Raw genomic sequence first — 21,480 nt, forward strand, 5'->3', positions numbered from 1 at the left:
TTCTCTTGCTCCTCTCACCTTTTGCACTCTCCCTTCTTATAATGCTTGGATAATATTTCTTCATTCACTTTTTCTCTCTCACGTTTTTGTCTCATTATTAATATGTCGAGGTGTAGCAGTGCAGTTGAACAGTCATTCGTACTTTATCGTGTTCATCTGGTGTTGACGTTTCCAAAGCTTCAGCATTTAGCGGTGCATTTGTGTGTTTTTTTTAAAGACAATGTGTGAGAAAGCGCACAAGCAGCGGCAGTCAGTTGATGTGATGGATATGACGAGGGTCAGGGGGCACCGGCGAGCACATCGAAACTGTGATCCCACGGTTACACATTCCCCTACACGTGCACGCACGCTATTTCTCAAACTAGGCTGCTACAGGAAATACACGGAAGAGGCACACACACCTCATTACTCATCTGTCTGACAACAACAGCTCACACACACAAATATCTCATCTCTCATATGTCTGCGCACCGCCCTGTCACTCACAGCGTCGACTCTGCCTCCAAACAGAAACGTGTTTGGCGCCGTGCAGCACAATAACAGAGAAGACAACCTGTTAGTCGTGCTTAGGCAGCTTTTCAGACAGGTTTCGCAAATTATTTGAGCGTTCGTCCTGGCACCACAAAGCCTGCCACATTTTAATCACTCAGAGAGGAAACTAGATTACATAATGATTTCTTAAAGAAAAACAAGTGTCAAAACTGCACTTGAAGCATCTGAAACATTTAAAGTTTTGATTTTCATCAGGTTTTTAAAAAAATTATATATTCATATGGGATACCCAGACAATAGCAGCTGAAGAGACGGTGCTGAAAGGAGCTTACGTGATAGCACAAAGAGTAAGCACAAGCTGAAGCGTTGGAAGTATCACTTTAACCATAAGTGATAAAAGGCGCTGTCCGTTTTTAAGCTAAGACAGAAGCTGAAGTGTCAATCGGATGTGTAAGCTCAGAGGGGGTTTAGATGTTATCAGAGCTAAACAATACTTGAGTTTTAATGCTCATTATCTTATGCTTGTGGAAAAGGACTGTGGCTTCATATAATATTCTTTTAAAAATAGTGAAAGAAGCTGAATATGAACTTTAATCAGTCAGAAGTAAACAAAGTGTTTGCTGATGGGACATTATTGTACACTGGTGTAAAAAAGGTAAAGATAAGTGTTAAAATAACGAATAGTGCTGATCACACTAAAGTCATCAGTGTGAGGTGCAATGAAAATCTTTTACAACTCAAAAACCTGATTTTAAAATGAGCTCCCCTTCATGGGTGTCTCCTAATGCGCCGCTGGATCTCTTTCAGTGCTGTTGCTTATGTTTCATTTGCATATTAAAAGGATGAAAGTGGTGCACATGGTGCGGGAAGATTATGTTATGCTACAGTCACGCATGGGGAAAACAGTGGTTAAAGACTGCAACACAACCAAACTTACCGTGACTGTTTACAATAATTGCTTCACTCATGGGGACCAGGACTGCAACCACTTGCAGTTAGTTGCCGTCTTCAAAGTGACTTTGGTGTCAATATGACAGTAAAAGATGCAAAATGATGCAGTTGGTTTGCTGTTAGTGATCATCAGTTCAGTTTGAGCTGGGAATTGTGTTCGTGGTGAATTGGGGAAATTTCCCAAATCTGTTGCCTTCTACATACAAACAAGTTCACCTAAAGCAGGAATCCAAATTAACTCCTTTTATTCAGAATCCAGCATAACTTCATAGATTTAAAAATTCAGAATATCCTCCACACATAGTGACATAATTACTGCAGGACAGAAATTTAACTGAAAAACGACATAGGTACTCAGCAACCTTGCTTTTATACAGGCATACAACCAAGTCAAGTCCCTTACTGCAAAGAGATGTGCTGCACATGGGTTATAGTCAACACCACAGACTGACTCAGATTGATTGCAACATACTGGCATGTCTGTGTCTGTGGTTATAAATGTGCAGACCTTTGCCAGTCTGTCTCTGATTGCAGAGCCAGAACACGGTCCCGTGAGGCCCCTTGTTCAATTTTGTGATTGTGGTCACTTAGAATTTGAATGTTTCACATGCTCAAATTCAGGGCAACCAGTTAATCATTGCAACTATTTGCAGTCCAATAACTGAGCAACCATCACGTTATTCTTGTCGCAAGGAGGTTGTGCGTGCCCATGAGCATAATGGCAGGCGCACGTACCACAGTTCAGATAGTTTCTGCCTAACGTCTTCCCTGAGATGCCTTGATAATTTGGAGTAGGGCGGCTCAGGAGGTAGAGCGGGTCATTTTCCAATTGGAATTTTGGTGGTTTGATCCCTGGCTACTCCAATCTGCTTCTCAGAGTACCTTTGGGCAAGATACTGAACTCAGAGTTGGCCATTATGCATCCAGCAGTGTGAGTAAATGTCCCATTTAACTAATTCAAGGTTCATATACTACAAACCTTAGCATACACACCTCCTGATCTGATGCATCATCTTTGAACTTGAAAAAGTCCAGTTTGTTCTGAGTCATACTGGGAGACCTAGCTCCCATAATGATCCTCCATGTGAAAACTAGATCGTTTTTGTCTCAGGACAAATCTGTAAGTTACAGAAAGTGCATACAGTCGGTCCGAAGGGGACTTTCAGGGAGCGATGTTAAAATGGCAACTGCACTGGGATCAGTCCAGACATGCACAAGGAGACGACCTTATAGCCCAGTAGCACATGGGTTAGTATGGGTATCCGTTACATAAGTACACTAATATAACAAACATCTCATCTCTAAAAGTTTTACTATTGCAAACCCAAACACTGCAGCCTTTTCACTCTCCTTAGAGAGGCTGGAATGACACTAATGTTCCTCTTAAGTGTGCTGAGATATAAACACCGAGAGGGGCAAGCTGATTGGCTGAGCACAGCAGGGATTCTGCTGTTTTTACAACCACTTAAACCTGAGTGCTCCCAATCAGAGATTGGCGCGATCCCTTAATGTTAAAGCATTAAATATATGCAGGTTTATGTGTGTGTTTATGTACCCTTCCATCTCCTATCTTATAAAACGTATGTAATTTTAGAAGAGACGCAGGCACACGGGGAGGATTTTATGCTACTGTACCTAATGTGTGCGTGGTGCTGCAGTTCCTTTTCATGGTACAGTTCCTTTAAAACGAGATGTACAGCTAAGCGCGCATGTTCACGTTACACGTGTTCACCTGCACTCCTGCCAGCCTCGCATTCCCAAGGGCTCCATTCCTCACTCTGTGATGAGGATGTACCAAAGATGGAGAAGCATGTGTTGCGTGTGCGTTAGCTAATGGCGTTGCGGGAAGATGCACAGCAACAATGGAGCCTCCAGCTCATCTTTTCTGCCCCCGCACACATGTGCTCCATTGTAGGTGGGGGGGTAATCTCACATAGCCCAGATAAGTGGGTCACTATTTGTGCAGGCAGCATATGTGTTTGTATTCATAAACACATCATGTTTTTTTCCACGTTTGCAGCTCTGCAGAGACGGTATGTGTAGGTAATATCTGCAGGAAGCGCGTGCGCGCGTGAGATGTAAAGCATATATTTATTCTGTACTGTGACAGAGGGTCCATAGGGGAGTTGGGTGTGGTGGTGGGGTTGCTAAGTAGTGGGCTGGTGGGCGGGGAGCTTTTCAGCCATTAGTACTGGTGACACAATGAAAGTGACAAGGCAGAAGGACCTAATTGCTCCCCTCTTGTCTTTACCGATCTGGGGCGAATTCTCAGTCCCACCCCTCGAGTGTGTTTGAGCGTCTCACAACAGTTTGACGCTGTCGCTTTCTTTCTTTGCTCCCACATTTCTCTCTCTCCCTCTTCCTTTTTATTCGTTTGCCCCAGGGTTGTTGATTTTTTTTGTTGTGTTTTTTCTTCGTAGACTTAAAAATAGAGGCTTGCCCCGACAAACAGGGCAGGGATGGATGAAGGAGGGGGAGGGAGGGCAGGGAGAAGTACATAGATAGAAATGTACACAGAGTGAAGGAAGGACAGCGGCGTGTGGTAAGAGCTCAGCGTCCGGTGGTCATTCTCCCTTCACTGTCTCCAAAGGTGATTGATGGCGGCGTGAGATTGTTTTACTAATTGGTGGCGGGCCTCCTCGTGTTCCCCGACCGGCTGCTGTTCAGCGCGCGTACAGGTCAAAAACTGTTCATTTGTCATTGCAGCTATCAACGACTTAATGTTTTTGTTTGTTTGTTCATGTCTAATACAGGAAATCGGCAATGTACTGAAAGGAGCTCTGGACCGACTTGCAGAAGACCCCCCTGCCAAGATGAGCAAGATTAACTTCAGGTAAGTGTGTGTGTGCAGGTGTCACTCTTAAAGGTAGCTTGGTGTGGCACAGGGATGGAGACTAGGATTACGACTCTTTTCTTTGTTTGACAGCCCGACACTATGACAGGATTAAACAGTCGTGTGTGTGTGTGTGTGTGTGTGTGTGTGTGTGTGTGTGTGTGTGTGTGTGTGTGTGTGTGTGTGTGTGTGTGTGTGTGTGTGTGTGTAACCCATTATGAGGTTGTGGGTGGGACAGTTGTTCATCTGTTTAGGCTGCAACAGAAGTGAGTGTGGGCCTGGATTATTGCATAAATGCAAATAACAGTTCAAATTTATTCTAGCAGATACACTGGTACTAATAATATTGCAGAGGAATATGAAAAGCCAAGATTAAAAGCTCATTAAAGAGTCTTTTTCAGATTTCAGATCTGATTTTAGATCTAAAAATAGCCCCAAGCTCAGTTTACAGCAGTGTTGCACAGCTGTGCTTGGAGTCTAGATGAAAAGGAAGGCTGGGGATATTAATGTTACACCTGGGGCTACTAATAATGTTTTGAATTAATACTTAATATCTTTATTTTACTTTTGATTAATCAGACTGTCAGTGTTTAGCACATTATCTGTAGATAATGTGGCGTCAGACACTGGCTTATGTCACTGTCAGCATACTGAGTATGATTAATTCAGTTAAGTTTGATTATAACTTCTTCCTGTGTGCCGTGCACTCCGGTCATCCCAGCAATCTGCATATCTGGTTTAGTTATAACCAACTCAAAAACCTCCAAAAACTGAATTATTGCTAAACTCGTGTTACGTCTGAGGTAATCGAGTATATCCGGGTAGGATCGCTCCTTCGATTCCTGAGAGCAACCAAGCACCGAGGCACCATTTAGTATCAGAAACCAGCGTATCTGTTGTCTCAGGTGTGATGACAGGGTGTAGCATTTAGGCAATCATTAAAAGAAAGAAGATTTCTAAAGATGTTTGGTTTCCCGTGTTAGCAGTGAGATAGCTGACAGGGTTAATTAGGCTGAGTTCAGCGCTTTCACAATTAGGTTAATTAAGTCTGACTAGGTGACACGCAATGATCTGGTAAGCACTGTGGACAGCAAAGGCCGTTTAAAGTTATTTCATACATTTAAGGGTGAGAGTTATATTGTCTCATTGTCTCAAGAGCACACCGAGGGTCAGTCAGCACCAAGTTTCCAGGATCGGCACAAACATGTAAAAACTCCCTGAAGACACAAAACAACCATGAAGCGGGCAGACATCATTTATGGTTATTTGTGTCTCTGTCTGTGTACCTTGCAGATGTTTTGTGTCACACAGTGGTCAGGATGCATCACTTATTGTTGCTCGGGTTTTGGTATTTTTTGGCTAATGATGGTTGTTTTGTGTCTTTATGGAGGCGTGGCTTCTGGTGGTTTTGGTGTAATAATTCTGGGATAATCTGATCATGATTGGCCAAGCACTGCTGGCTGACCTGTAAAAGTCAAATGTGTGTGAGTGTGTGTACAGGTGAGTGAATGTACAGTATTCAGGCTTGAATAGACGTCTCACCGTGGAAGCATCCGCCTTTTTTTGTTTTTTGGAGTCATCACTTGCAGACGTCCGGCTCGACGGGAGTCATATCATCATTTTTCATCTTTCTCTGAGGCTGTCAGTCACAGTAACCATGGTAACAATTAAACCCTGCACCACAGCCCCTTCACCTGTCTCATCCAGGAAGGCCGTCACCCCGATTAGAAAATGGCTCTTTTCAGAGTCGCGGGCGCTCAGAAGGGAGGACTTGGCTGGAATGACAGATGGTGATTCTTCAGCGTTTTACAGTACAGTGGTGTCTTGACAGCCCCGTGATACAATGGAGGCACGGCTCTCACAGATAGTTTGCCACGGTAACAGATGGTTGGCAGTTGAAGACACCACGGTGAGCGAGCGAGGGCACATTTTCAGGAGTCCCGGCTGCGAGTGTGTTAGACACTCGGCCTCTGTCGACGTAGAGGAAGTCAACCAAGAGTGGGAGCTCCATCTGTCTCACTCCTCGTTGCTCTTTTCATCCATCCCACTGCTCCCCCCCCCCTCCAGTCCCAGCCCTCGCACCCCTCCCCAGTGGAATGACTGTGTTTGTTTGTGTTTGTGTCAGTGGGATGCTAAAATGGGTGAGCGGAGCTATTCTGCATATTAGCGTGCAGCGCTAACAAGCTACTGTTGCCTCTGATGAGCTTGTTTGTGCCACCGTTTGTTTTTTATATGAATGTAAATGGGCTAAAGCTGTGTGTGTGTGTGTGTGTGTGTGTGTGTGTATGCGTGTGTTTGTTTGTTTGTTTGTTAACCCCCCCAACACCGCGTGAATACATTTAGATCATGCAGGACTAGCTTTGTACCTGTGTGTTTGTATGATGCTAAACAATCCTGGCCTCATTGTGTACCCTCTCTGAAAGTAAATTCTCACGCCGTGTGTGCATGCGTGCGTTTGTGTAATTCATGGTTTGTGCACATCTGTAATTTAGATGTAACTGTGTTCTCTAATAGATGTAAATGTGATGCATATGTGTATCTGAATTTTCAATTTGGAGGAATGTGACTGATGGTGTTTGCGAGCGAGCGATGTAGCAATAAGAATGCAAATTGGATGTGTGTGTACAGTATGTGTGTGACCCTGGCAGAGGTTAACGAGAGCAGGGTGACAGTGACGGAGGAGTGCGTTGTAATGATCCCAGCTAGTCCTTAGGCTTGTGTACGTGCGTGAAGCACATAAAACTTGAACTTCTGTGCTTTTGTTCTCCGACTCGTTCTTGTGTTTCCTTTCAAATCCCACACACACACATAATTTTTCTTTTAAAAAACTTGTGACTTTTTGCCTTGTAACTTTTTTGCTATGTGGGAAACTTTTAAAGAAATGCAGATTCTGCTGTAGTCTAAACGATGGAAGACAGAATTATTATCTTGGATAATATAAGAACAAGGAGACTTCTTCTACCTCCAGATCTCCTTGAGTTTTAACACTTTCCTGGGCTCCTGTTTCATCTCACATCTGGTTTCATACTCGCCGTTATGTTCCAGGCTGTGTTCTGATGACCAGATGGCCTCATCTCACTGAGCCTGACTCTGCCAGAGGTTCCTTCCTGTTAAAAGGGAGTTTATCCTCCACACTTTTGTGCTCGCTCATAGGGGCTGATTGTTGGGGTTTCCTCTCCATTATTGGCTTTACCTTACAATATAAAGCACCTTGAGGTGGCTGCTGTTGTAATTTGGTGTTATATAAATAAAACTGAATTGAAATGAAAATATCCCTTGAAATAAGGACATGAAAGAGTCTCCCTTTCCCCTGCTACAGGCTAAAAACACCCAGTGATGTCGGGTCAAAAGTACCTTTACTTTACAACTAAACAGATGTTTATTTGCTCGTTCGTAAAGTTTGGACGACTTCTTTCTGTGGAGGCAGAATCCACAGACTCACAGTGGACAAATGGCACACGCCTAATGAATGTAATGTAATATATTAGGCTTTGCTTCATTCTCCAGATGACTGAAGTCATAGTTTTACGTGTACACATAACTTTTTAAGAGGTATGGGGTGTTTGTGGCTCACTGTATTATTCAGAGGGCTGGCGGTTCAATTCCTGTTTGCCAAAGTATCCTCGGGAAAAATACTTCCATCTCAGGATGTGTTCATCAGAGTGTGAATGTGAGTGTGAGTGGGCGAATGAGACATGAAGCTCTTTGTGTGGAGCAGAAGAGTACTACATAAGAACCAATCAATTAAATCCATTTAGTTACAATAAACTAAGAGACTTGGTTTCCAAACGGACTTATAGTTTACAGTTTATAGTTACACACATTAGTAGCAATTAAGGTTTCAGTGACTTGTTTAACTACACTTGAGTATGCAGTTAGGAGGAAATGGAGATTTGCACACTTAGATGAGCCATGAGGATAAAATATTCAAAACTTTCCATTAATTAGATCTCTGTGTTTAACTGCAATTTATTTTGTAATTTTTCACAAACAATCTGGTCACGTTTTTGTGAGAAGAAAGCACACCACATCCATCCTATGTAGAGATGAGGTCCAGCAGGAGTCTCCCTGGACTGTGATGTTCACAGACGACAGGGTTATCTGTAGTTATAGCAGGAGCCTGGAGAGGTGGAGGTATGCTCTGGAGGGAAGAGGAATCAAACTCTGTAGACGTAAGAGAAAATACACGTGTGAATGAGAGGGAGATGGAAAGAAAGGTGAAGGGAGATGAGTTTAAATGCCTGAAAGCGATGGAGAGTGCCCAAGAGAGGTGAGGAACGGAGCGCAGGCAGGGTGGAGACGAGTGTCTGGGGCGATTTGTGACTGAAGGATAGGAGCAAAGAGTGAAAGGGAAGGTTGACAAGATGGTAGCGAGACTGCTGTGCTGTGAGGTTTGCATCACATCACAATGCACAACAATGAAATGACAAAAATAACATGACACACAGCAGTAGTACTGCTTTAAAAATAAGGACCTGTCACTTGTCATCCACATGTTAAAAATATCATTGTGGGTAACCTCCACTGTGTTTAGGCTTTGCTCTTTCAAACAAAAAGGTCAACAGTTTAATTTCCACTCTAAACCCATCTAGATAACAACTTTTTTCCACATCAGCAACAAATCTGGTGCCCAGAAGAACCAGATATACTCGAGATTAGTCCAAAGCATACAAATAAGTTTAAAAAAAAGCAGTTTTAAACTTAAAGAATGCTTTTAATCTGCACGCACTAGTATATTAATTCCGTACTGTATTAATTTGGTGAAGACACGATCCATAATTGTGTTTATAAGAACAAACCTGCAGACAGAGATGGAGTTCTCTGATCTTCTCGTAGCGTGCAGGTCCCCCTCTCTCCTCTAGCCAATATCAAAAGCAGCCCTCTTCTTGTTTATCTTTAGTGGTATTGTCCTTGTTTATCTGCGGCTAAAAGCCACAGTTCAAGGCTCTGCAGAGATTATTAGAGAACCTCATTCTGTTTCATCTGTATCTGCTCCTCTATCTGTCTCTTTCTTTTATCTCCTGCTCTCTTCTTTTGTCCACCGGCTAGATTGGGTAGTTGAGAGGCAGGTAGATAAGGGGTGAAGTAGCCACCTGCGTCCTCAATCGCACACACCCCACACACAAAAACACACACACATAATTCCGATTTTTGGCAGGGCTACCTGTAAGCTAATTTGTATCCCTATCTGTGTAGCCTGGAGGAAAATGCAAATGGAAAGGTTGAGTGTGTGTAGCTTTTTGTTGTTGTTGTTGTTTTTTACTGTATCTGCGTTTTCAGGATTTCATGTCCCCGATTTGTGTATTTTTTGGCAGTAGTCTTACGAGGACAGTCGAGTTCCCTGGTGACCGTGGGCCCCTGGGTATACACGTGGTCCCATACTGCTCCTCGCTCAATGGACGGTAAGCTCACATAAACGCTCTCTTCTTCACATCCTCTCATAATCAAGCAGGCAGGCGCAAGGAAAGGCAGATGGCAATGTTGACTCATAAAAATGCAGAAGTTACTCAAATGTTGCCATGTAGTCATGCGTGTTTACCTCCGTGATTTCATATTGACTCCATACTGTATTTGTCGCAAGACCCCTTGGCCTCCACATTAAAGGCATCGAGGAAAACAGTCGGTCCAAGAAGGAGAATCTCTTCAAGGAGGACGAGTGCATCGTCCAAATCAATGATACACCACTGCAGGACAAGACCTTTGCACAGTAAGTAGGCCAGTGTGTGTGGGAGTGCAGTTTTTCAACACAGAAACCAAAATCAAAGCTAATATTTGATCTGAAACATGTACAGTGTATTAGATTTACTTAATAGTTTCAGCATGCAACCTATGTTTCATGCATGGGGATATGTTCTTAATAAAATAAACAGATTAACATCTTACAGGCAACACTGCTCAACGTGTAATGGCCTGCTCAGGTTGAGTGTCTGCGGGATGCGCCACAAGACGTCCAAGCCCCCATGCATCCATTCACAGAACTCAATGAGATCCTGGTGCCAGACACTAAAAGACGACCCTAGCGGGCTCATATCCCCCTCAGTGCGTCTGTTCTGGTCGCATGAGGATGTTTAATGTCATGGCTGAGCTTTTAACAGACATGGGAAATGGAGAGAAGCAAGGTTGAAATGGTTTGGACATGTGCAGAGGAGGGAGAGTGAATATAGTGAGCAAAGGATGTTAAATATGGAGCTGGATGGCAGGGAGAAAAGAGGAAGACCACAGAGGAGATTCATGGATGTAGTGAAGGAGGACATGTAGAGGGGTTGGTGTGACAGGAGGATGCTTGAGGTGAGCTAGAGGCAGATGTTCTGCTGTGGTAATGGGGGGGTCGTCAGATGTCGTCTTTTTGGAGGAAAGAGTTAAAGGATTTGCATCAGCTGCTCCAGAAATGTGTTTTTAGCCACCTTGAAGACGTTGGTTGCCACCAGGTGGGAATTGCATTGCTTGCTTAGACGGTGACAATGGTTGCTCGCGTTTGTTGATGTTGCTTATCTTTAGCTCTCCTCTGAGAATATCCACAGGGCTAAAGGAGACGTAATTAAACCGTGGACCCAGACTGTGGAGGATCTTAAAAGCTTACTGAACAGAGCAACTCCCCCTTTCCCATTTGTTTCCCCTCGTCTATGTTTCCCTTTCTTTCTCCATTCTTCTTCTTCCGGACCTGGCTCCTGTGAGTTTTTTGTTTGCTGTTTGCTTAATCCGTCCTTATGCGCTTTGGTTTTGCTGATTGTCTGATTATTCTTTTGTTCAAATGGCAAAAATAAGTGTTCCAGGTGATTCCATTTGGCAGAAGATTGTAACCTTGTTGCTAGGAAAAGACGAAAAGATTTGAAATTTATTTGTTAACATCATCCAAATTGGATCTGAGGCGGATCGGCTTATCCTGACACAACCCAAGACATGTGGTGTATATGTGTGCGTGTCAGGGATGTGATGAGGAGCTAAAAACGTAAAAGCAAAAAAAAGTGTGTGTGTGTGTACTCCCACTCATCCTGTCACCACTATAATGCTGTAGAAATACCCCAACTGTCACTCACTTTGCTTCCTTTATTAACCAGACAAATCCTTCACATTCTCTGCTCTATCCTATCTCACACCACATCTGCTCTACCGATGGCGTATTTTTTTGTCTCTGTATTATTCTATTTTTTTTTTCTTCTCATGTTTTCAGCGCACACACTTCAAACTCCTGTCCGTGTCCTTTCTGGGGTTTTTTCCCCCGTCCTATATCTCTTTCTGAATGGGTCAATTTAACTGCATCTCACTCTGTTCTCTGTTTTGTGTGAATGTGGGGCTGATAGTGGTCTATTAGAATAGAATAGAATAGAATAGCCTTTATTGTCATTGTACAGAGTACAACGAAATTGGAGTGCCACTCCCTTGGTGCAAGTTTCAATAATAAATATAAATGTAAAATATAAAAAGTACAAAAAAAAAACAATCGTAAGTACTCAAACAATAGTATGTACAAGTAGTACAAGTACAAGTATTAAAGCTGGAATAGGATCCTGCTTCAAGGTCTCACCATCTGATAGGGACCACAGTGTCCCAAGCCAGCTGGAGGAGTCACTGTTGTTAATCCAAACTATAATACAGCCCTTTAGTGAAGCACAAGCCTCATTCACCCTCTCCTTCTTTGCTTTCCAATTCTGTGTTCTCTTTCTTTCTGTGTTCAGCCTCACTTTTGAGTTCTCCTTTGTTGGTTTACAGGTTTGTAATGTTCCACAAAGCAAAGAGAGAGCGATTAAAGTTGTCATCTTGTTTTTTTTACTTTTCCTAAATTATCCTTGTCTCCCTCTCTAGGTCTCAGGAAGTGTTCCGCCAAGCTATGGGCTTGCCTTCAGTGCATGTGGAGGTTCTTCCTGTAGCCAACAAGTCACGCTATGAGAAAAGCTTCATAGGTCAGCTTTTCACCAGCGACAGCAAAGACTCGTCTACCAAAGGCAGTCCAGTGGTGACGCGCACTAAAGCCGACCCCAAGCCAGAACCCAAACCAGAACCTAAAATGAACACCAGGACAGATATGAGGCGACCAGACGCACACACGAAGACCCCAGAGCCAGCTCTGGTAAACTCACAACCGGTGGAGTCTGTTCAGTCTGTGTACGGCTCTTTAGAGAGAGCGTCTCCCACGTCCACAGCCAGGGCTGCGAGCTCGTCTCCGACAACTTGGCCCCGCAGTGAGAGCCCACTGGCCAGTAGGAGTCCTGCTTCCGCCAACATGTCTAACCTCACAGGAAGGAAGGGTGGCAAGAAGATGAAAATTGACTTGAAGAAAGGTAAATTTCTTATATACATGTGTTGTATTCACTGATGATCATCATGTTCCATCATTAAGTTTTTTTTCTCTCTCTCCCCCATCACCCCCAACCGGTCGTGGCAGATGCCGCCCCCCCTGAGCCTGGTTCTAAGGTTTCTTCCTGTTAAAAGGGAGTTTTTCCTTCCTACTGTCGCCAAAGTGCAATTTTGTTGGGTTTTTTTTCTTTAACAGGCAATATAAAGCCCTTTGAGGTGACTGTTGTTGTCAATTAGTGCTGTATGCATTGAATTGAATTAAGCTAAGGATGTTATGTTTCTCCAAATCCATGGTGTATAAGCAACTCCTTGATTATTTGAATTAGGTCCTTATTGTAAATATCTGATTGAAGTGCAGACTTTCAGCTTTAATTCAAGAGGTTTTATAAATAATTTTGCAGTAACTGAGCAGGAATTACATAAACTTTTATATACACAGCCCCTGTTTTCAGAAGCTTCAAATTAGTTGGACATTTAATTGACAAGTAGTTTCATATCCAGCTGAGACCTGTTGTTTTGCTACTTCATGACAAATGAAGCAAATGTGAATCTGAAGTTGAAGGATGAGGTTTAAACAGATGTCTGTGTATGTGAGGTCACTTAACACCCGTCTTTGGGCTGAAACACCAAAATAAACCAGACAACCAAATCTTAGTTGACTAAATCAGCTATCTGGTTCATTCTTAGAAAGGACGAATACGTCAGTTCAGCAACACTTAAATGGTGAAAAAAATGAATAAATCATCATCTAACCAAGTCAAGACCAAGAACACGTATCATTGTCGAGGTCTACGCTCAACTGATGCCTTCATGAATGGGAATAAAGAGGTTTTACAGCCAGATTAGACTTTGCCCAAAAATTGTGAGCTGTGTATAAAAAACGGTGCTGCAGGTGGTGCAAAGAGGCAAATTATGATCTCTGTCCAACAAATTATGGACCAGACTGTTAACTATGTATTTCTCAACAAAGTTGAACCCACAGCTCAGCAGTGTCTCAGACAGCTACAGCGATTCAGCAATCCCTCGGTTTCTCTGCTCCTCACTGATGTTGAGCTGTTGCACTTCATGCGACTTGAAGTTTTCTTATCTTAAAATGGCCTTTCCACAGCTCTGTTAGCAACCTAACGAGTCCATCAGCAGTAGCAGCAAAGTTGAGAGGTAACAGCCTATGGGAAGATGGATCCTTGACTGACGACCGCTTCTTTTGTATTGTGGATTCAGAGCCACTGGACCCCTGTGAAAGACTCTGACTCAGTGTTTTTGTTCAGGATTTCTCAGGCTCTGCTACATTGATACTATTCATTATTTGTGAGGCCTCCATCTTCACAAGTGCAGTACAAAAATACTGGAGTTTTCCCATTTATTTTGCCATTGCATTTTCCTTTTAAGGACTCTTGACTGCTCGTGCTTTTTTTTTTTTAAAAAAAAGCTTTTATTCTCCAGATTTGTTAAAGTCAAAGCGGCTCACTTAGCCCTGGATGTTGTTCTCACCAGTGACACAATTGATTGATTTTTATCACATTCAGACTCCAATAAAATTGCCGTCCACTGTGGTTAGCTTTAATATTTCACTATGAAGATTTTTTCATTTTTCCAATTCCTCAATAATGACTCAGAGCTGTCTAGTTGTTACGCCCGTAGGTTTAAACCTAGACTGACTCAGTCTGGCATCTCAGGCACCTCATCTCTTATCCCTCAGTGCTGAAGTGTTGATAGCATGGGAATGGGTTCTTATGACTGTGAATAGGGTCTGTTCTAGCAACCTGTAGTGTTACGGGGCAGTGAAAAGATAGCTGTAATTGGGCTACATGCACACACACACACACACGTGTGGTATCCAGAAAAAAAGGCAAGACATCCAGATGAAAGGATAGAAGAAATTGGGCCTCACACTTTCCAGCTCAAAGCCCATTCACGACTGTTTTATTGTTAGTTTCTTCGTTTTTCCATCACACTTTTCTTCCCCATTTCTCTTCACCCTCTTTTTGTTAGATTTTTTTTTTCTTCCCTGGCTTCCCCGTCTATCCCTTTCACCTGATGCAAGATCAGAGCAGAGGATATTATGGGGTTTCTAACACCCTCTCCCTCGGCAACAGGCTCCTTCTCTCCGTGATTGACAGGCGGTGAGGTTTAGGTGCGCTAATGTAGGGCAGGCAGAGGCTTAGCTCGGAGACCAGATAGCATCGCTCACCGCCTTTAGTATGCCACGGCGGCTTTGCTCTCCCTACACACACACACACACACACACACACACACACACACACACACACACACGCAGAGTGTGGCACATTTCACTCATGGCTTGGGGCTTGTGAGGCCGTGAAAAAGGGAGAGGGCGGAGGCTCTGGGGGATGATGGTTCATGCATGTGTGTGTGGGCTCAGAAAACACACACACACACTTGTAAATGAATACACGCAAAGTAAATGTAGGCTCAAAAGCACAAGGAAAATCTTTGTGGAAATCACATCGCAACCCCTGGGGAGAAAGCTAGAGAAGGGAATAATATCTCTCTGGTTTTTCTCTGCTCGTCACTCTTTTTTTTTTTTCCTCCACCTCCACCTTCGTTCCATCTTCTTCCTCTACCTCCCTTCATCAGCCACCGTTCGGCCTGCTCACACGTGAAATTAAAGACAGAGTCTGTCTAATCCGGCTAGGAGAGAAGCTGGCTCCCGGGGGCTCAGAGGCTGAGCCAGGCAACTAACCCCCATAGGGAAACAGGCACTTAAACAGTAGTTAATGGGGAGAAGACGCAGACTGCAGACAGAGTTCAGGAGAGGAAGAGAGGGGAGAAAACTTGGAGAAGGAGAAAAGTGAAAGACTGGGATGATGAGAGGGAAATTCAATTAAAATGAAATTAAAAAGTCATAAAATTTGTAATTAAGTCTCATTTTCAGGAGCAGAGACATCCCCCGTGCACAGTGTGACTCATGTTGCCTCTTTCCCACAGGCTCTGAGGGTCTGGGTTTCACCGTGGTAACAAGGGATTCATCTGTCCAAGGGCCGGGGCCCATCTTGGTGAAGAGCATTTTGTCGCGAGGTGCAGCAGTGAAGGATGGACGCCTACAGCCAGGAGACCGCATCCTGGAGGTAAAACACAGGTTTTTATGAAGATCATCCAATGTGTGCGAAGTAGAGCCGAGACCTGTCGTTATCAGCAGGAAGTTTAACTCTCTGGATCACACGGTGTGCAACGTGTACTCAGGGTGAGCCTGCTCTCACCTGTGGAAAACACACCTGCCAATTCTGGTATCTTATGGCAAATGCCAGTTGCCGGGCAGTGAGTGCAAGGCCCATTAGGATATTTTGGTCCCTGATACTGATTGTTTGGTCAGAGACATTCACACCAGCATCCTATCCGAGGTCATTTTGTAGCTCTAGCAGTGCTCATCCTGTTCCTCCTTACACAAAGGAGCAAACACTGGTCCTGATGATGGGTTAAAGGTCTTCTACGGCCCTGTCCAGCTTTCCTAGAGTAACTGTTTGTCTCCTGAAATCTGTCTCCTGTGCTGGGAGAAACGGCAAGCCTTCAGGCAATGGCACATATTGATGCACCATCCTGGAGGAGCTGGTATACCTGTGTAACCTCTGCCAAATGCAAAACTAGGTTAAAAAAAACAGTCAGAAAAGATGAAGAAGGAAAAAAGTCAGTGACCTCTAACTGTAAAAACCATTCCTGTTTTAGTGGTCGTCCCATTGTTGTCCCTTTAGTGCACCTGCTGTTAGTTTCATTAACACCAAAGCAGCTGAAACTGATAAACAGACTCCAACTGCTACTTAACTGACCAGGTCAATATCCCACAAGTTCAACTGACTTGATGCTTTTAATGTTTTTGAGCAGTGTTTCCTTTTAATTAGAGCATATTTTTTAAAATCTGTTTTTCTGATAACCAAACACTTATTTTATCAAACAGCTAGTGTTTATGATTTACAGCAAATTATTTTGTGGACCCCATGGCTGTGTGTCACAGATGCCATTTTGAGAACCCCTAAGCTAGACCGATATAGCCAAGCTATCGCAGAGAAACACAAGAACATATGTTTTATTTTCATTTTGGAGAACCAGCCCACACACAGAAGCATCTCCATCTGATCCTCTGTTACTTTCATTCGATACGTGTTAGTGGAGCACTGCCAGTGGATAATACACTAAGCTTTAATCTACTCCTGTTTGTGTGTTTGCCTTTTTTCCCCGTCTCGTGTGTGTTTGTGTGTAGGTAAACGGAGTAGACATGACAGGCCGTAGCCAGGAGGAGCTGGTGGCCATGCTGCGCAGCACCAAGCAGGGAGAGAGCGTGTCTCTGGTGGTGGCTCGGCAGGAGGACATGTTCCTGCCTAGGGAGCTGGTAAGAGAGCGTGAATACGCAAAAACGCAGCATCCACACAACGTCCCTTCACTCTTCTTTGTTGATCACTTGCTTTCTCTGGTGGTCTCTGCTTCATCCCTACATTGTGACATTTTCCCTTTCTTTTCCTTTCAAAGGAGCAAATCCTCTTCATCTTGATTTTTTTTTTTTTTGCACCACAGACACACAAACACACCCGGAGCACGAGCTCTGGCCTTCCTGTTCCTCTCTGGTTTGTTGACACAGTGATGCCAGAGGAAGTCACACACACGCTCAGACACACAAGCCACAGCGGGGCCCCAGAGGAAACGCGCAAGTGTGTCCATGCTTGTCGGCACGCCCCGGGTGTTAAGTGACCGTTTACCTGTTGCGGCCGGCGGGGTCAGAAGCCGGCACAATGTGACCGAGCCTCACAAGGGACATCTTATCAATAAACACACACAGAAAGCCAGCTGGCCCCTTGAAAGTCACTCGCTCTGCGTAAATGATGTTTTCGCCTGTTCTCTCCTTTCTGTCCTCTGGTTATTCTGATTATTCCCTTCCCATTACTTCAAAGCACTGTGAGAAAGACGCGCGGGGGCTTTGTAGTGACTGATGCATATTCACACCTAGGCGAGCTGCGCACACTTAAACTCCCGAACACCTAGACCTTGATATAAAACTCACGCGCACACACGCGCGCGCCGAACACATCGCACATCTTTAAACAGCTAAGTTGCTGCTTCCGAAAATAGTTTGCCCTCATTAATGGCCCAGCAGTCTTGGCATAACAAGTGCACTTTGAAGAGACTCTACAGTCTTCATCTAACACTTGCTTGTATTTGTGCATTAGAGAGAGACTTAAAGAGTTGGGGAGGGAGGGAGGGAGGGAGGGAGGGGGGGCCTCTCACTCCTGTATCTGTCGAAGTTGTTGAAGTTGTTGGTGCCCCGTGAGATCTGGCCCTTATCTCCAGCACAGTCCTCCACCTCAAAGACATTTTGATGTCCCCTAAGCGCGCACGCACACACACTTAGAGATAGACTCACAAAGACACTACACACACTCTCTCTCTAGTGGTTCTATTGATTGACTTTAGATGTGCAGACTCCTCCCCACTAAAAACAAAAAACATAAATACGCAGATGCGGAAAGAACTGCAGAGAAAAAGTTTGCAGTTAAATGCATGCAAATGAGCAAACGCACACTTAAACACACAATGCTACAGGACACACCTCCCACCTTCCTGCGCTCTCCTTAATGATACTGGATGTTTCCAAATGCTTGTACTGAATTATTGTGGAATTTCGTGCCGGTGGTCGGATATCAAGAAGATGCAGACACATTAAAAGTGCCCGTCTGCCTCTTCCATCCTAAGGATGTGTTTGAGTGCCTGCCCGACTAGTGATTATTTTTCCATGCTTTAGAGGCTTTAACGTCTTGTAGAAAGCGTCCTTATGCATCCACACAGCAAACATTCGTGTCTGTAGTTCAGCACAGCGGTTTTACATCCAGCAGCTGCTGAGGTTAATTAGCCGAGTCCATCGACCAGCATCATATTGCTGCTGCAGGTAATTCGTCTGCATTATGAGCTTTTGTATCTATCAAAGCTCATTTTGCTCTTGAGCAGAAACATTGTTGTTCAGCTGAAAATGCCCGTCTCTACATTTATCTGTCTGTCTGCTCGGTTCAAGGATCACTTAAGGAAAGTGCGTTTGCGTGCGCTTGGTCGATGATGCGATGTTATGTGAAACCTGAAAACAGGTTAAGGACTTTGTGTTGTTTGTGCTGGATTTTGCATAGATGCGGCATGGAAAACACTCGAGTATCCCTGTCAGAGCTGTACAGTGAGTTGAAAGGATAGATTAGTGCACAGATAGTGTGTCCTTGTATCCAGAGTCTGACTGAAACTGACACTGAAACAAAGGTTCAAGGAAGCCATTTTACACTACTTGTAAAGCTCAGATATGTTTAAAGTGTAAGAAAAACTGCTTGGCTCCCCTTATGACCCTGTTCTCTCTCAGTGCTTTTATGAAAGAACCTCTTTGGAGTATGAAAGTATCTTATATCACTGTTACACCCAGTCTGTGCCGTGTTTTTCTCCTGGTAGCCCGATTTCTTCGGAGCTCCCGGAGTTAGTGTCAAATGTCCGAGGTTTGAGCTCAAACGGAGTCTGAAGGAATTTGTATTACAGTGTTTCTTTGTGACCTTCAGCATTCCATTCATTTCATTCACATTAGAAATCGAAAGCATTTGGAGGCCTTACAAAATGTTCATGGTGCACATTTTCAAATTTCTCTTCTCGGATTAGATTTCAGGGAGTTTTTTTTCTCTTGCGTGGTACAAAGACAGCTTCTAGGGGAGGAAATCGACGTAAGAGAAGCTCACTGTATTTATGTAAATGTAGAGGAGTCTGAGCATTGAGCAACTTAAAACGGGTGAAGTGTTTGCTTCTTTATTTTTCTAGAAGTTCATCGTAAACAGTGTATCCCCCAGCTGTAATACCTGCTGCTTTTCATGCCTTTTAGCACTAAAACTAATCCTAACAATATATAGCCACTGGATTGTTTAGGTTTGCTGGTTTGTGTTTAAACCCATAGTGGTGCTTGATGGAATATCCTTAGTGTCAGGGTGTAAGTAGTGGAGTAGTGCACAAATCCAGTTTTTCAGGTGAAGTGATTATCAATATAGTGTCTGTAGTTCAGTACAGTGGTTTTACATCCAGTGGTTGTTGTTTTCATCTGCAGCTAATTTATATTTGGTTTTATGACTCAGAGTGTCAGTGACAGGTCTAATCAGAAATAGCCTGTAAAAGAGGAGCTGGGGTGGAGGTGGGTTGCAAATTGGCTTGCATGTCACAGCAGGCCTGACCAACGTAGGCCATGTCCACACTAATAAGTTTTCCTTTGAAAACGCATCTTTTTCTCTTTTGTCCTTTCGCCTTTCGTCCACACTGAAGCAGCGTTTTTGGTTAAGGAAAACTGAGCTTTTTGAAAACGCTCTCCAAGGTGGATACATTTGAAATTTAGACTGCAAAAACAGAGGCTTTTGAAAACAATGATGCATTTTAGTCATATGATGCAGTCATGTGACCAGTTCAACGGCATTGTACAGCAGTTGTTCTATTTGCTCCCAATTTTTACAGCCCTATTAAAGATTTGTAACAGTTTGTACATAGCTCCAGATGCTCCAGATAAACCTCGACGTTCCTCCTCGACGTGTCAAAGAGACGGAAAGTGTGGATGAAAACGATAGTGTGGACGCAGAGCGTTTTTAGACGAAATTTATCCGGATTAGTGTAGATGTAGCCTTAAAGATTGCATCCTACATGCAATTAGTCAGGAGGATGCTTTCAGCTGATCCATCAGCTGATGTGGGCTGACACTGAGAACAGCTGATCTGTCGGTCTATCAGGCCTCACTGACCTAATGCGGTGCTCACTTTGTGCCAGAACTTCAATGTCTTTGTGAAATTTGGTAGAATTCATTACTTTCAGGAGGCTGCACGTATGCACGCATAAAAATTAATCAAATTTAATTGAAATTAAACAAGTAAGGCCTTGACTGAGGCACACGGGGAGGTTAGAGGTCAAACCAGCTGTGGAGCAGCTGATCAGGGTCCAGTGTTTTGCCAAGGGGCACTTCAGCAGAGCAGGCACTTGGTGGCACAGCAAGTTGAAGCGAAGCATGACACTGCAAGTCTAGTTTTTATACTCCCCGTGCGACCGCTGCCAACCCATAAGATTCTCTCCTCCGGTGCTCATATAGTCTGTTTTATCTCGCTTGTACAAGTAAAGTAGACTTTTAGAGGAACTGGCTGAACTGCTGATTGATTAGTTTCAATGGAGGGAGGGGAGTAACTGATGTTTCATGAGCAGCGTGCGGTTCTGTGAAAGCGCTCAGCGGCGCTGGGAGGCATGCTGGTCTGTTGTAGTCAAAAGAATAACAATAAAGCGTGTGAATTAGCCTCCTTATTAGGATACAAAAAAGCCGTCGATTTTCTACCCCATCTCCTGCACCAGCGCACACTCTCTGAGTAATTAAAAAGTGATAACTTCTAATCACAGTTTCATTCCTGTCAGCATTTCTGCATCTCCTCCGCTCGGCGCGCTCATTATTTCACGGGGCCTCGTTTTGTTTCGGGGCGGAGATTAGAGAGTTGCTTTGTAATGTTTTTTTCTGTTTTAAGCGGGTTTTTTGTCAAGAGCAGGATATATATGTGTGCGTGAGAGAAAGTGTGTGTTTGTCATGCCAAGGACAGGATGGGGGGGTCACTCTGCACATGGCTGACCCACTCCTGCCACCAAGCCCAGGGCCAGCTCACAGGAAAAAGCAGGTTGTGAGGAGAAAAATAACTTTGCTGTGTTGCTGTTGTCTTTTTCATCAACTTGGCCTCTTTGGCTGTCTTCTTTTTATTTGTACACATCCCGTCATTCTTCCTTCTCTTTTTATTTTCCCTGTCTGGAGCTCTTCACGCCGTTCCAGAATTATCCCCCAATCAGTCATTTTTTATTTTCCTTTCTCTTCATTGTGAGGTAAAGGTGTAAAGCGGCGAGGAGGCAAGACATTAAGGCGATTAATTGGCAGC

General features: G+C 43.9%; 1 protein-coding gene across 2 annotated transcripts in view; it reads left to right on the plus strand.

Moving 5' to 3' along the window:
* The window catches only part of LOC147302420 (partitioning defective 3 homolog B-like), a 200,050-nt gene that overhangs the window by 53,592 nt on the left and 124,978 nt on the right, over positions 1-21,480 (plus strand). Inside the window, exons 5-10 of one of the 2 annotated variants that reach the window (XM_086282053.1) lie at positions 4,197-4,276; positions 9,592-9,678; positions 9,858-9,983; positions 12,080-12,555; positions 15,521-15,660; positions 16,788-16,916. In XM_086282053.1, coding sequence (XP_086138179.1) covers positions 4,197-4,276; positions 9,592-9,678; positions 9,858-9,983; positions 12,080-12,555; positions 15,521-15,660; positions 16,788-16,916 — 1,038 coding nt within the window. The remainder of the gene's footprint in view (positions 1-4,196; positions 4,277-9,591; positions 9,679-9,857; positions 9,984-12,079; positions 12,556-15,520; positions 15,661-16,787; positions 16,917-21,480) is intronic. The other variant, XM_086282054.1, reaches the window with a different exon arrangement.

The sequence above is a fragment of the Aulonocara sp. 'chitande type north' Nkhata Bay genome, linkage group LG23, assembly GCF_057382095.1.
Source record: "Aulonocara sp. 'chitande type north' Nkhata Bay isolate Kocher_YH1m ecotype deep benthic linkage group LG23, A_spYH_male_GT1.1, whole genome shotgun sequence".
NCBI lineage: Eukaryota > Metazoa > Chordata > Actinopteri > Cichliformes > Cichlidae > Aulonocara > Aulonocara sp. 'chitande type north' Nkhata Bay.